Here is a 17,650-nt window from a genome sequence, read left to right as displayed (position 1 = left end):
TTTTAGCGGCAAAACTCGAACTCAATGCCCGCTTTTATTTTGGAAAAAATCCGTCAACTCCTCTTGGACTACTCATTACTAAAGAGGAACTAATCTTTGTTTTTATAGATCTTCAAAGGTCGATACTTTCAATGAAGTCGTGTTGTCGTTATAATTAAGTGATTTGACTTAAAAATGGGTATCATAACATGAAAGAACAATTTTTGGACTAAGGTCAACTTGACTTTAATAATTCAGAAAAATTCTTTAAAATTAATGAAACTGTCTTTAAATTTGTACACTACAAATTTGTAGACTACAAGGCAAAAATCATTCAAAAATAGGATATGTTTTTCAATACTTTATTTTAAAGACATTTTTTACTTGAAACATAGCATAATTTCTACTGGAAGTCTTGTTTTTAACCGACATTTTATAGCATATGAAAAAAAGCTGAAAAAGAGAAAAATTGAAATGTGCTTCGTAGAGTCAAGTACACAAAACCCCATTTAAAAGAGAATTGTGTCTTAAAAGCATCCTTACTTGTATTCTCCGCTTCTTTAGTTCGGAATCAATATCAAAATTGTTAAAGTGGAGACACAATCTTTGGAACCGGACTTGCTTTTGTGCCCTTTCGTTAGTTTTTATGAAGATCCCTTTAATTACCTTTGTTTGAATATTTTGACTTACTCGTCCTACGTTCCGATTTGTTTTGACGAAACAAAAAAATTGTGCACGTAATGCGAAAATGATAAACAAAACTCATGCTCTTTTTTTCAAATATATTTTATCTTGGTTCCGAATGAATTTTCTCTCCGAATACTCATTTTAATATTTTACTTAAGCATATACAATTTTTGGCGAAGTCTTATATCACAACATATATATGTTTACTCATAATATGTAAATTTATACTTGTTTATATTCACACGTAGTATTTTTCCTATATTTAATGAAATTTTCTTTGTGTATATATATTTGTAATGCGCCAATTGGTTACTTTCATTATTTTACTTCCAGCATACACTTTGTCTCTCTTTGTAAACACATATATGTTTATGGGCTATTTCTAAATTAATATATGTTTGAATCCAAGCATATTATATTTACAAACATTTTATGTCCCAAACATAATATGTTCTAACATATTAACATATATGTCCCAAACATATTATGCTAGTTTATGAACATTATATGTTTGCACTCAAAAATATTGTGTTTACAAATTTGAGTTCCAAACATATAATGTTTATACCCAAACATATGAAAAACAGTCTTTTTCGTCCGTGTAGTCTTAAGCATATCCAATTTTTGGCGAAGCCTTATTAACATGCCAAACGCATAGCCAAAACGAATGAATACGTAAAACAGTTTTCCGAAACAACATACAAGCAAATTGCTCTCTTTTGATTCTCTCGCTGTGTTATGTTGATATCTTTCGTCAACCCTCCCGAATTCTTTCTCTATACTCACTCTGTCTCTCCCTGAATAAAATATCACAACATATATATGTTTACTCGAAATTTGTAAATTTATATAAAGGGTGATTTGTTAAGAGCTTGATAACTTTTTTTTTAAAAAAACGCATAAAATTTGCAAAATCTCATCGGTTCTTTATTTGAAACGTTAGATTGGTCCATGACATTTACTTTTTGAAGATAATTTCATTTAAATGTTGACCGCGGCTGCGTCTTAGGTGGTCCATTCGGAAAGTCCAATTTTGGGCAACTTTTTCGAGCATTTCGGCCGGAATAGCCCGAATTTCTTCGGAAATGTTGTCTTCCAAAGCTGGAATAGTTGCTGGCTTATTTCTGTAGACTTTAGACTTGACGTAGCCCCACAAAAAATAGTCTAAAGGCGTCAAATCGCATGATCTTGGTGGCCAACTTACCGGTCCATTTCTTGAGATGAATTGTTCTCCGAAGTTTTCCCTCAAAATGGCCATAGAATCGCGAGCTGTGTGGCATGTAGCGCCATCTTGTTGAAACCACATGTCAACCAAGTTCAGTTCTTCCATTTTTGGTAACAAAAAGTTTGTTAGCATCGAACGATAGCGATCGCCATTCACCGTAACGTTGCGTCCAACAGCATCTTTGAAAAAATACGGTCCAATGATTCCACCAGCGTACAAACCACACCAAACAGTGCATTTTTCGGGATGCATGGGCAGTTCTTGAACGGCTTCTGGTTGCTCTTCACTCCAAATGCGGCAATTTTGCTTATTTACGTAGCCATTCAACCAGAAATGAGCCTCATCGCTGAACAAAATTTGTCGATAAAAAAGCGGATTTCTGCCAACTTTTCTAGGGCCCATTCACTGAAAATTCGACGTTGTGGCAGATCGTTCGGCTTCAGTTCTTGCACGAGCTGTATTTTATACGGTTTTACACCAAGATCTTTGCGTAAAATCTTCCATGTGGTCGAATAACACAAACCCAATTGCTGCGAACGGCGACGAATCGACATTTCACGGTCTTCAGCAACACTCTCAGAAACAGACGCAATATTCTCTTCTGTACGCACTGTACGCATTCGTGTGGTTGGTTTAATGTCCAATAAAGTAAACTGAGTGCGAAACTTGGTCACAATCGCATTAATTGTTTGCTCACTTGGTCGATTATGTAGACCATAAATCGGACGTAAAGCGCGAAACACATTTCGAACCGAACACTGATTTTGGTAATAAAATTCAATGATTTGCAAGCGTTGCTCGTTAGTAAGTCTATTCATGATGAAATGTCAAAGCATACTGAGCATCTTTCTCTTTGACACCATGTCTGAAATCCCACGTGATCTGTCAAATACTAATGCATGAAAATCCTAACCTCAAAAGAATCACCCTTAATGTTTACATTCACACATATAATTATACCCTGCGCCACACTGTGGAACAGGGTATTATAAGTTAGTGCATATGTTTGCAACACCCAGAAGGAGACGAGATAGACACATGGTGTCTTTGGCAAAAATGCTCAGGGTGGGCTCCTGAGTCGATATAGCCATGTCCGTCTGTCCGTGAACACATTTTTGTAATCAAAGTCTAGGTCGCAGTTTTAGTCCAATCGACTTCAAATTTGGCACAAGTATGTGTTTTGGCTCAGAATATATACCTATTGATTTTGGAAGAAATCGGTTCAGATTTAGATATAGCTCCCATATATATATATATATATATATATATATATATATATATATATATATATATATATATATATATATATATATATATATATATATATATATATATATATATATATATATATATATATATATATATATATATATATATATATATATATATATATATATATATATATATATATATATATCGCCCGATATGGACTTATATGGCCCCAGAAGCCATAGTTTTACACTAATTTGCTTAAAATTTTGCACAAGAAGAACAATTAGTACAGTCAAGTGTGCCAAATTTTATTGAAATCGGTTCAGATTTAGATATAGCTCCCATATATATCTTTCGCCCGATATGAACTAATACGTTCCCAGAAGCCAGAGTTTTACCCCAATTTGGTTGAAATTTTGCACTAGGAGTACAATTAGTAGTGTAGTCAAGTGTGCCAAATTTTATTGAAATCGGTTCAGATTTAGATATAGCTCCCATATATATCGTTCGCCCGATTTACACTCATATGACCACAGTGGCCAATCTTTTACTCCGATTTAATTGAAATTTTGCACAGGGAGTAGAATTAGCATTGTAGCTATGCGTGCCAAATTTGATTGAAATCGGTTCAGATTTAGATATATCTCCCATATATAGCTTTCGCCCGATTTACACTCATATGACCACAGAGGCCAATTTTTAACTCCGATTTAGTTGAAATTTTGCACAGGGAGTAGAATTAGCATTGTTACTATGTGTGCCAAATTTGGTTGAAATCGGTTCAGATTTAGATATAGCTCCCATATATATGTTTTTCCGATTTCGACAAAAATGGTCAAAATACCAACATTTTCCTTGTAAAATCGCCACTGCTTAGTCGAAAAGTTGTAAAAATGACTCTTATTTTTCTAAACTTCTAATACATATATATCGAGCGATAAATCATAAATAAACTTTTGCGAAGTTTCCTTAAAATTGCTTCAGATTTAAATGTTTCCCATATTTTTGTACTAACATTGTGTTCCACCCTAGTGCATTAGCCGACATAAATTTTAAGTCTATAGATTTTGTAGAAGTCTATCAAATTCTGTCCAGATAGAGTGGTATTTAAATGTATGTATTTGGGACAAACCTTTATATATAGCCCTCAACACATTTGACGGATGTGATATGGTATTGAAAATTTAGATCTACAAAGTGGTGCAGGGTATAATATTGTCGGCCCCGCCCGACTTTAGACTTTCCTTACTTGTTTTTATAAAACATTCTTGTCCAAAACATAATATATTCTAACATGTTAACGTATGTGTCCCAAACATTTAATGCTAGTTTAGGAACATTACGTGTTTGCACTTAAATATATTGTGTTTAAAAATTGTGCCCGAAACACATTTTGTTTATATCGGAACATATGAAAAACATATTTTTCTAACAGTGTACTTGGTACCATATTCAAATAGGAGAATGCAATTTCCAAAGTAATTGAAATTTTTTACTTAAATTATTTCATTTCATAGTTTATTCGTAGAAACAAAACTACCAAAAACAATTAAATTATATTATATATTCTTCTCTACTTAGACGAAATTATACCTCATTCACATGAGACTCAAAATGGATTTGAAGTCCCTTATTTACAAAGAAAATGACAGTTAAAAATAGGTTAAGTAGATTTTGAAAGTGTAATGAGAATGATGATTTACCCAATGGTACTAAAAATTATGTTTTAGTAGTATTTATCCCTCCATTTAATATAAAATACTGAGCCACCGTGGTGCAATGGTTAGCATGCCCGCCTTGCATACACAAGGTCGTGGGTTCGATTCCTGCTACGACCGAACACCAAAAAGTTTTTCAGCGGTGGATTATCCCACCTCAGTAATGCAGGTGACATTTCTGAGGGTTTCAAAGCTTCTCTAAGTGGTTTCACTGGAATGTGGAACGCCGTTCGGACTCGGCTATAAAAAGGAGGTCCCTTGTCATTGAGCTTAACATGGAATCGGGCAGCACTCAGTGATAAGAGAAAAGTTCACCACTGTGGTATCACAATGGACTGAATAGTCTAAGTGAGCCTGATACATCGGGCTGCCACATAACCTAACCTAACCTAATATAAAATACTGCAAAGAAAATTTCCCGGGAATTCGCGCATTTAATTTCGGGAAAGCGGGAGCGAAAAAATTGAGAATTCCCGGGAACGGGATCCCGGTAAAAAAACCCCTAGTAGCAACATTCTAAAGAAAAGGTGATAGAACTTCTCCTTGGGGAGTGTCTGTGTTCTTTGTATGTTTGCTTGTCCTAGTGTGGCTGAAATACGCCTCTTCGTTAAAAGTTGGTCTAGCAGCCTAAGTATTCGTTGGCCAACATTCAGAGTTGTCAATCTAACTAATATCGAGCTCGGATGGACGTTGTTGAATGCCCCGTCGATGTCTAGAAAAGCCACAGTTGTGTATTCATTGACAGATAGTGAGCTTTCAAAAAAAAACTGGCTAGTTTATGCAATGCGGTCTCAGTAGACTTCGAGAGCAATCTTGAATCGATGCTAGTTCTAAGATAAATATCTATCATCCTCTCCAGAGACTTAAGTAGGAATGAGGATAAGCTGATTGGTCGGAAATCCTTCGCACTCGAGTGAGAGGCTTTTCCCGCTTTAGGTATGAAAACGACTTCTGTTTCCCTCCACTTTCCTGGGATATATGCTAAGTTTATACATCCTTTATATATCACCGTCATTCTTTCGGTCACTGCTTGTAACTACGCCGGAGTAATTCCATCAGGTCCGGGGATTTGAATGGTCCAAAATGGTCCAATTTCCTCGATAGGAAATGACCGCTGAGCCTCTGTTGCACCGCCAGAACATGATTCAATCGTCTGATTTCCAGGAAATGTATATCCAATAGTACCTTCAGCGTCTCCTCGCTGAACGTTGTCCAATTGCCCTCCGATGTTTTAATGAAACCTGGAGCGGAGTTATTGAAAAATGGTCATCAATTTAGTTTAACCATTTTATTTTGATTAAGTTAAATTTGTGTGTAAAATAATAAAATTTACTTGTTTTAGTAAAAAATACTAAACAGAATGCAGGTAGATATAGTTCATTAACTAGAATAAGGTGTGGAATTTTACTAACCCTAATTTCTTCTCGGGGTATAATCACTGATAACATCGCATTCATATGAACAATGAACAAAACTGAACTAAACCCGTGTTTCGTCAAATTTAGTAAAAATTCTTATAAAATAATAAATCTGACTTCCCATATTATAGAATGCTTATGGTGTATATGAATAAGGATTAGTATAGAAAAATGTTTTAGTTCACTCGTACTAAGAAGTATTCAATCCTTTCAAAACTTAAGGAAACCCACTTGTTAGAATATAGAAAATTTTCCTAGATTTCGTTTATCGACCTGTAATCGATATATGTCATCTGTGTAATGGATATGTTTGCGCTTGGGTTGTCTTTTCAGTTGGAATCATGTTTTTGTGGCATGCGCAGCGTCGCAAAATCTAGCGATTATTAAAAAATTACATAATAGCCGGAAAAATACAAATTAAATATATAATATATTTGTTGTTATAAATTAGTGAGTAAGTTTTTCGGTTTTGTTTGAAAATTAACAAGAACAAGAAAACACCAGCAGAATAGCAACCCCTTCATTCGTCTTCATTTTGGAATCTTCAATTATCTGGTAACATTCAGTGACGCTAACCTTTTGTGCAAAAACATTGGTTTATGATGTTCTTATATTTGTAGAAATTGAAAGGAGGACACAATCGTTGGACAGCAACTTGAAGGTAGATGTTGCAAAATTTATTTTATGTGGTTGAGAAAATATAACATTACATGTAATTGGAAATGGTGGAATATTAAACTAATATTTCAAGGCCACTCGATGCTGTATTAGGGCTGTCACCCGGGATAAATCCCGTCCCGGGATTTTCGGGACAGGATTAATCCTGAATCCCCGGATTTTTTATTTTGATTTCCGGGATTTATTGGGATCCCGAAAAATTAAGTCCAATTTGTTAAATTTGTGGCTTTTAGCATTATTTATTAATATTTATATTCAGTGCAAAGTGCCCTTAGATTTCATACCCGACAAATAGAGTTACTAAACATTTATGGTACACCTTGAGTAAGAATTTATTATACATGAGGTATACATCAAAAATCGTAGTATACGATAATATCCTCCTTTGAACAATGAGTTCATGTGAAATGGAATTCGTGCCATATAAAACAAAAAGCAATAAAAAAGGTCCATCGACAATATGACAAGATCGCGTATATCTGATAAAAATGTGGATGCCTTGATAATTTTAAGAAGTTACTTAAAACGATGAAGTAAAAACAAATTAACACAAGTGTACGAAAATATACATAATCTAATCAAAACTCTAAAAAGTTTTGCTGAGTAAGCTAAGTATGATAGCAATATTAAATTGCATTTCAATTTACTCTTATGTTCTCTTGTTAATAAAATTGAATTAAACTAAACTGGTTTAAGGTACAACATTTTTTTGGCGCTGTTTTGTTATTATTACTTAAAATACCAAAAATTTCGGGATCACGAAGAAATCTCGGGACCCCGGGATTCTATATTTTGAAATCCCGAATTCTGGGATTTATAAAAATTGAAAATAGGCGCCTATATAAATAAATAAAACTATATTTAAAAACGTAACTAAGAAGTTCTAATTTTGAAGTAAAATGTTTGCCACATATATGTAAGATTTATCCATATGAATGAAAAGAAATCAATAAAATCATTACACATATGAATTCAATTCAGTTAAAATCACATCGTTCAGGCAAATAAATATTTCTTTGGCGCTATACGAAGTTCAACTTTCTTCAAAATTAGTTCATTTAACATAACTTAAAGAAATGGTCACTTTTCTCTGGGTGTGCCACAGTAATCATTCAAAGAGTTGTGCTCAGTTCTCACCTTGCTCTTGTGGACTTTGCTTTCTTAAAGAGCCTCCTGCAGGATTTCCTCATATTACTTAACTCCGTAGACCACCATGGCGGTCCAATTTTTCCCCCTTGGCTTTCCTCTAGGGCATGTAGCTTTCAGTGAGTTTGTTCGATATCCTGCACAGTGCTTATATTTGTCTCTGGTATTTCCGGTATCATCATATTGAAAGTATCCCTATACCTATTCCAATCAGCTTTCTTCACATTTGGCGGAAATATGGTCCTTGAAGAACGAACTGCTCATTTGAAACTGATGTATCGATTATTGCATATACACTGGATGAGCTAAAATTTTAACTAATCGTGTATCTAACGGTTGTATGTATTAAATGGATGCGTATGTGATCAACCACCTGATGCATTCTCATTGCTGTCGGTGTTGTTGTATCCATACTTAGGTTAGGTTAAAGTGGCAGCCCGATTAAGATTCAGGCTCTCTTAGACTATTCAGTCCATTGTGATACCACATTAACTAAAAGTACCTATTACATATGGGCACTTCTAGTTTTAACCGCTGAACCTTCTTGATTATTTTTCTTTGGTGAACCAACAAGATTGTTCCAAAAACATTAGCATACTGCTTAAGTTAACGTTTTCCAGATCCGCCAGTAATCTGAAGCTATATGCTCCTACACTGTTAGAAAAATATGTTCTTCATATGTTTCGATATAAACAAAATGTGTTTCGGGCACAATTTTTAAACACAATATATTTAAGTGCAAACATGTAATGTTCTCAAACTAACACTAAATGTTTGGAACACATATGTTAATATGTTAGAATATATTATGTTTGGGGCATGCATGTTTCATAAAAATTATATGTGTGAATGTAAACATATATAAATTTACAAATTTCGATTAAACATATATATGTTGTGATATTTTATTCAGAGAGCCAAAGAGAGAGAGAGAGAGAGAGAGTATAGAGAAAGAAATAGAGATGAAAACCGGGAGGGTTGACGAAAGATATCAAATTAACACAGCGAGAGAATCGAAAGAGAGCAATTTCTGTGAAACCGCCTTTATGTTGTTTCGGAAACTGCTTTATGATAAGGCCAAAAATTTTATACGCTTAAGTCTAAATATTATTTAATTTAAGTCTAAATATTATTTAATTTGTGTATATTATAAAATTATTTATGTATGTTTATACTCGACCCCACTTTCTTCCTTTGTTAGAGTTTTTGAATTCCTTCCAAAATATCAAACTATTATACCAAAACCAGTTTTTTATTACAAAATTGTTATTTTTGCAATAAAAAAATAATATTTTATCCAAAAGCTCAGTCCATTTCGTTTATATCAAGCACTGTTTCTGACTGTAAATCTTTAATAAACCACATTTCGAAGTTTCATTATAAAAATGTAATATAGTATAAATATAAATGTGTAAATTAAAAAAAAAATTGGTGTTTGGTCGGAGCAGGGATTGAACCCACGACCCTTTGCATGTACGGCAGACATGCTAACCACTGCTCCACGTTGCCAACACATGTATGTTTCTGTTAAATAATGTTATGTTTGCATGGGCTCGTGGGCGCTGCAAACTATGCTATATAAATGTAACTTATAACGATAATTGTCTTCTGGTGACTATAACAGCTACGTAGCTCAGTGGTAGTGTGTTGGCTTACAAACTGTATGGTCCTCGGTTCGATTCTCCGTCCAGGCGAAAGGTAAAATTTAAAAAAATTATAAAATTGAATAATTTCTTCAACATTATTTGTATTACAGAAAAAGGTGCCAAGAACTAAAAAATTTCGTGGAAGTGAAAATTATGTTAGGGAATGAGCACAATCTTCTTTGGGGAAAATTCTTCCAAGCATATAATATTTTTGGGCTCAAAATGCTTCCAAACATATTATATGTTCACATAAAACAAACATATTAATGTTTCGGATGTATCCAATAATATATGTGCTTCCTGCAAAATATGTTTGGAACATATGTTAGAGAGGCGATTTTTTTTGAGGGTGTAACAGTTGCTTGCGCTTTACACAAAATGCAGGACACTCACACAAGAGGTGTTTAATTGATTCCTTTTCCTCCGAATCATGACAGCGCATACAATAGTTATTATACTTCGCGCCTATAGTTTTTGCAAAATCGCCTATCAGGCAGCGACCCGTTATAGCAGATATCTGACGTCTCGAGAACACTAGCATATCTAGTGTGCGGTTTAAGTTTAAATGGGGCCATATTTGCTTGGTGTCCTTACAGCCCTTGCAATTCTCCCATCGAACATTTGCCATCATAACAGCCTTCTCACGCAGCATGAACTTGCAGGTAGCCAGGGGCATACCAACAGATTCTAGTTCCCCTGGAATATGTAAGATAGTACTTAGCCTTGCCAACTCATCCGCTTCGCAGTTCCCCGGTATGTTCCTATGGCCAGGCACCCATATTAGGAGAATATTGTACTGCTCAGCCATCTCATTGAGAGATTTGCGGCAGTCGATGGCCGTTTTCGAGTTGAGGAACACAGAGTCCAAGGATTTTATTGCAGGTTCACTGTCTGACTATATATTAATGCCCACATTTTTGGAACATTACTTCTTCGCCAATTCGCCACCTCTCTTATTGCTAATATTTCAGCCTGAAAAACACTACAGTGATTAGGTAATCTTTTCGTTATTCGAAGTTCCAGATCATTAGAATATACTCCGAAACCCAATTGTCCATCCAATTTGGAGCCATCAGTGTAGAAATCTATATATTCTTTATTCCCCGGGGTCTGTGTACCAGCCTCACTGTTGGGGATTAGAGTCTCAAACATTTTGTCGAAAAGTGGACTCGCCAAAGTGTAATCCACTACGTTAGGCACATCTGGTATTATTTTTAGGACCGAACTGTGACCGTAACTTTTTTCCGACCACAGCGATAGCTCACGCAACCGTACAGCCGTTGTTGCAGCTGACTGTTTGGCCAAAATGTCTAAAGGCAATAGATGCAGCATGACATTAAGGGAATTTGTTTCTGTCTTGTTGAATGCGCCTGAAATACACAAGCACGCCATACGCTGAACTTTGTCTAAACTTGTCGGCTGGTGAAGTGCCGCCAGACTACAACACCATATAGCATTATAGGTCTAACCACTGCCATGTATAGCCAGTGCACAATTTTTGGTTTTAGTCCCCAATTTTTTGCACGAGTACAAGCTACCGTTGCTTTTCTCGCCCTTTCTTCAATATTAAGCTTAAAGTTCAGCTTCCTGTCCAAAGTAACGCCAAGGTATTTTGCACACTCACCAAAGGGAATACGTCTCTTCATTAGAAGTTCGTCTAATAGCCTAGGTATACATGGATCAACATTCAGAGTTGTCAGACCATTTAATATAGAGCTCGGGTGGACATTATTGAACGCCCCTTCGATGTCTAGAAACGCCACGATTGTGTATTCTTTGACAGATAGTGAGCTTTCAATAAAGCTGACTAGTTCATGTAATGCGGTCTCAGTAGACCTGCCCTTCCAGTATGCATGCTGTCGTTTCGAGAACAAACTTGAATCGATGCTAGTTCTAAGATAAATATCTATCATCCTCTCCAGAGTCTTAAGTATGAATGAGGATAAGCTGATTGGTCGGAAATCCTTCGCCCTCGAGTGAGAGGCTATTCCCGCTTTAGGTATGAAAACGACTTTTGTTTCCCTCCACTTTCCTGGGATATATGATAAGTTGATACATCCTTTATATATCGCCGACAACCAGGGGATAATTTTGTCAGTCACTGCTTGTAACTCCGCCGGAGTAATTCCATCAGGTCCGGGGAATTTGAACGGTCCAAAGCTATTTAACGCCCATCTCATTCTAGATTCCAATTTCCTCGATAGGAAACGACCGCTGAGTCACTGTGGCACCGCCAGAACCTGGTTCAATCGTCTGATTTCCAGGAAAATGTGTGTCCAATAGTACCTCCAGCGTCTCCTCACTGGACGTTGTCCAATTGCCCTCCGATGTTTTAATGAAACCTGGAGCAGAGTTGGTGGATGCTAGAACCTTCCGTAGTCTGGAAGCCTCGGACGTATTCTCAATACTGCTGCAGTACTCATTCCAAGAATTATGCTGAGCATTTCTCAGTTCTCGCTTGTATCCTCTCAGATTCTTCTTGTAAGCGTCCCAATCTCATATTACTTAATTCCGTAGACTTCCATGGTGGTCGATTTTCCCCCCTTGGTTTCCCTCTAGGGCATGCAGCTTTCAGTGAGATGTTGAAGGCCTTAGTAATCCGCTCCACTGCGTGTTCGATATCTTGCACATTTCTCATATTTGTCTCTATTATTTCCGGTATCATCATATTGAACGATTCCCTATACCTATTCGAGGCAGTTTTCCTAACATTTGGCGGAAATATGGTCTTGGTGGTATGAACATCAAATTTGAAACTGATGTAGCGATGATCTGAGAAGCTGTGTTCACTTAAAGCCTGCCACTCAGATATCATTTCATTCAGTTCTTGCGAGGCCAAGGTGATGTCATAAACCTCTTGCCTGTTTTTAGTGACAAAGGTTGGGGCATCTCCCTTGTTGCAAACTACCAGATTAGTACGCAAAATAAACTCTATTAGCGACTCTCCCCTTGCATTAGTATCACTACTTCACCATATACTATGATGCGCATTTGCATCGCATTCCATAATGAGTTTCGTCTTTGTTTTCAGTGACTCCTCAAATAAGGTCTTAACGGCACATGGAGACATCTCCCTGTCATGTCCCATGTATACCGAAGATACCCAATATTTGCATTTGGCTATTTCTAAATTGGCAACGACAGTGTCTGCTTTGCACATTGAAGGAAGCAGAAACAAGTTAAGCTCGTTTTTAGCAATTATACAGGCTCGATTTACATCATTACCAGTAGACTGCAATAGTTTGAACCCCGGAGTACTTAATTCACATATTTGGTATCATAAACATATGGTTCTTGAATAAGAACTATGTCTATGTCCCCTTTCATCAGGAGAACTTTTAAGGCAGCACTGCAATCAAATGTAGTGTAAATGTTAAATGGTTGGTGGTTATCGTTAAAAAACTATAGAATTCGATGGGCAAATATTAATGTTTATGCTCGACTTGCGAGCATAAATATTTTTTTGAGGGTGTATGTATCAAACTAAAAATTAAATAACATATTATCTTGAAATTTTTTAAATACTATAGTATTGTTTCTCTTATATTTATAGAATTTGAAAAATCAAATAATGACTACCAATCTGTGGGTTGAACAGTCATGGTATGATTACAAATTGAGATGGGAGCCAAAGGAATATGGAGGAGTTCATATGCTTCACGTACCCTCCGATCATATTTGGAGGCCTGACATAGTGCTGTATAACAAGTAAGTATGGCGACCTGAATTCTACCGCAGTTTTCAACTAAACCCTATATTAAATTTAATCTGAGCATGAATACGCGGGAAATATAACTACAAATTGCTAATATTAAAAGAATTTTAATTAAACATTTTTTGTAATATTGTTTTTCAAAAAATGACAACATTCCAGAAAATCTTCAGAAAAAAAACAAAATAAAACAAATTAGCGCCATTGTCTTGAGGTTACACACTCTCTAATATTGAAGGTAAACAATATTAGAAAAATCCTTCAAGGTTGTGTGAAAATTTTACACTATAAATAGTAACTTTTTTTGATGCAGGTTCTTAGCCACTTAAAAATAAAATATTAATAAGTACTATAAAATTGCGATAACTATTTATAAATTCCTACATGTAAGATATATTCATTAAATTACTCTTTAAACCTTTGTTAGTCTAAAACATAAATCAGTTCACTAAACCTCTAACTTTTTCATTCAATATTGTGTCTTATATCGTACATTTGAATATAATGCCAAACCGCTTTTTGCCTTACACATCTGTGCGAACTTATAACTTCAATGTGCTACAACACCAATACGTTTTTTGTGATGATAGGTTTCTAAGTCTGGAATTGATTTGCAGGATCATGTTTTCAACGATACTTTTTCCATACAGACGTTTTTATTTTATACAAAATATGTTTTATCTATATTTTTTGCTTTAATGATCTAAAAACAAAAATGATACTGATTTTAGAAACGAAAATCTGTCAGAGTATAAATCTTTAATCGATTATAGTTAAAGATTTTTAATGTTTTAAATTTAAAGTTACTTATTATGCATTTGTTTCAGCGACGAAATAACGGCCATCCGCATCAGCTATAAATGATCATTAAAGGACCCCCTATGAATTTTTAGATAAGAAACGTATTTTAGTCACTTTAGGACAAGCAAAAACTCAAAGGTATGTGAACAGGGGTAACTACTTCCAAAGAAATAATAAACAAGTATATACGGCCGTAAGTTCGGCCAGGCCGAAGCTTAAGTACCATCCATCATGGATTGCGTAGAAACTTCATCTAAACACTGCCATCCACAATCGAATTACTTAAGTTGCGGTAACGCTTGCCGATGGCAAGGTATCTTAAAACCTTCTAACACCATCTTCTAAATTGTATGTAAGTCCATACGTGGTATATATTAAATCAAAAAAGATCGATCCAATACGTATATAATTCAGTTTGACAAAGTAGACATAAAATTTTGACAAAATTTTCTACAGAAATAAAATTTTAACAAAATTTTCTATAGAAATAAAATTTTCACAAAATTTTCTATAGAAATAAAAATTTTGACAAAAATTTCTACAGAAATAAAATTTTAACAAAATTTTCTTACAAATAAAATTTTGACAAAATTTTCTATAGAAATAAAATCTTGGTAGATTATTTTTGACTCGAGTGGCAACCATGATTATGAACCGAATAAAATTTGAAAACATTTTTTTTGGAAATAAAATTTTGACAAAATTTTTTATAGAAATAAAATTTTGACAATGATGAAAATTTTATTATGAAGCGAAATAAATTTTAACAAAATTTTCTCTAGAAACAAAATTTTGACAAAATTTTCTATAGAAATAAAATTTTGGTAGATTATTTCTGGCTCTAGTGGCAACCATGATTATGAACCGATATGGACCAATTTTTGTGTGATTGGACCAATTTTGGTATGGTTGTTAGCGACAATGCCTAATTTGAACCGGATCGGATGAATTTTGCTCCTCCAAGAGGCTCCGGAGGTCAAATCTGGAGAATGCTTTATATGGGGGCTATATATAATTATGGACCGATATGGACCAATTCTGGCACGGTTGTTAAAGATCATATACTAACACCATGTTCCAAATTACAACCGGATTGGATGAAATTTGCTTCTCTTGGAGACTTCGCAAGCCAAATCTGGGGATCGGTTTATATGGGGGCTATATATAATTATGAACCGATGTGGACCAATTTTTGCATGGTTGTTAGAGACCATATACCAATATCATGTACCAAATTTCAGGCGGATCGGATGAAATTTGCTTCTCTTGGAGACTTCGCAAGCCAAATCTGGGGATCGGTTTATATGGGGGCTATATATAATTATGAACCGATGTGGACCAATTTTTGCATGGTTGTTAGAGACCATATACCAATATCATGTACCATATTTCAGGCGGATCGGATGAAATTTGCTTCTCTTTGAGGCTCCGCAACCCAAATCTGGGGATCGGTTTATATGGGCGCCATATATAATTATGGACCGATGTAGACCAATTTTTGCATGGTTGTTAGAGACCATATACCAACATCATGTACCAAATTTCAGCCGGATCGGATGAAATTTGCTTCTCTTTGAGGCTCCGCAAGCCAAATCTGGGGATCGGTTTATATGGAGGCTATATATAATTATGGACCGATGTGGACCAATTTTTGCATAATTGTTAGAGACCATATACCAACACCATATACCAAATTTCAGCCGGATCGGATGAAATTTGCTTCTCTTTTAGGCTCCGCAAGCCAAATCTGGGGATCGGGTTATATGGGGGCTATATATAATTATGGACCGATGTGGACCGATTTTTGCATGGTTGTTAGAGACCATATACCAAATTTCAGCCGGATCGGATGAAATATGCTTCTGTTAGAGGCTCCACAAGCCAAATCTGAGGGTCCCTTTATATGGGGGCTATACGTAAAAGTGGACCGATATGGCCCATTTTCAATACCATCGGACCTACATCGATAACAACTATTTGTGCCAAGTTTCGAGTCGATAGCTTATTTCGTTCGGAAGTTAGCGTGATTTCAACAGACGGACGGACATGCTTAGATCGACTCAGAATTTCACCACGACCCAGAATATATATACTTTATGGGGTCTTAGAGCAATATTTCGATGTGTTACAAACGGAATGACAAAGTTAATATACCCCCATCCTATGATGGAGGGTATAAAAATTTGAAATAATGAGGTAATGGTAACCGTCGAAAGGTTTAGGATGGAATGCTTTAAGATTGTATTCTGTGGCGCAGATGGACTAGAACAACATACGTTAGAACCAGTGTTCGAAATGGCTCCGAAGCTCCGGCTCAGCACGTTTCTAAAAAAGGCTGTTCAGTTTTTTAGCTCTTGCTCTCGAAGCCCTATGAATAAAGTGTCAAAATTAATCGAGCTAATTTAAACGAAAAACTCTTGCTCACACAGCTCTTTCATATTTGACATAGTAGTATGTGTGACACAAATTGAAATTGGTGATGCCATATGTCAATTTTTTTTAAGTTGAAATACAAATGAATTGAATGGGGATGGGCAAACACGTTGTGAGTTTGTATATAACCCTCTAACAGGTTGGCTGATAAGTCTCCGGTCTAATAAAGAAAAACACATTTTTTTTCAAAATTCGTTTTTATTATTCAACATAGTTCCCTTCAAGAGCGATACAACGATTATAACGACCTTCCAATTTTTAGATACCATTTTGGTAGTACTCCTTCGGTTTTGCCTCAAAATAGACCTCTGTTTCGGCGATCACCTCTTCATTGCAGCCAAATTTTTTCCCTGCGAGCATCCTTTTGAGGTCTGACTTGTGGCACGGTGCGTTGTCTTGGTGGAACAACACTTTTTTCTTCTTCATATGGCGCCATTTTGCCGCGATTTCGACCTTCAAACGCTCCAATAACGCCATATAATAGTCACTGTTGATGGTTTTTCCCTTCTCAAGATAATCGATACAAATTATTCCATGCGCATCCCAAAAAACAGAGGCCATTACTTTGCCGGCTGACTATTGAGTCTTTCCACGCTTCGGAGACGGTTCACCGGTCCACTCAGCCGACTGTCGATTGGACTCAGGAGTGTATTGATGGAGCCATGTTTCATCCATTGTCACATAGCGACGGAAAAACTAGGGTGTATTACGAGTTAACAGCTGCAAACACCGTTCAGAATCATCAACACGTGGTTGTTTTTGGTCAAATGTGAGCTCGCGCGGCACCCATTTTGCACAGAGCTTCCGCATATCCAAATATTGATGAATAATATGACCAACACGTTCCTTTGATATCTTTAAGGCCTCTGCTATCTCGATCAACTTCATTTTATGGTCATTCAAAATTATTTTGTGGATTTTTTTGATGTTTTCGTCGGTAACCACCTCTTTCTGGCGTCCACTGCGTTCCGTCCTCCGTGCTCATTTCACCACGC

At 35.8% G+C, this 17,650-nt stretch overlaps 1 protein-coding gene across 5 annotated transcripts in view; it reads left to right on the top strand.

Moving 5' to 3' along the window:
• nAChRalpha4 (nicotinic acetylcholine receptor alpha4) overlaps nt 1–17,650 on the top strand; it is a 220,107-nt gene that overhangs the window by 31,791 nt on the left and 170,666 nt on the right. For all 5 annotated transcript variants that reach the window (XM_075291042.1, XM_075291039.1, XM_075291040.1 and 2 more), the window contains exon 3: nt 13,263–13,417. In XM_075291042.1, the coding sequence (XP_075147157.1) occupies nt 13,263–13,417 (155 nt within the window). The remainder of the gene's footprint in view (nt 1–13,262; nt 13,418–17,650) is intronic.

This window comes from Haematobia irritans, chromosome 1 (genome assembly GCF_050003625.1).
Source record: "Haematobia irritans isolate KBUSLIRL chromosome 1, ASM5000362v1, whole genome shotgun sequence".
NCBI classification, from domain to species: domain Eukaryota; kingdom Metazoa; phylum Arthropoda; class Insecta; order Diptera; family Muscidae; genus Haematobia; species Haematobia irritans.
The sequence above is the reverse complement of the archived record's forward strand: the minus strand, read 5'-3'. Positions and strand labels throughout refer to the sequence as shown.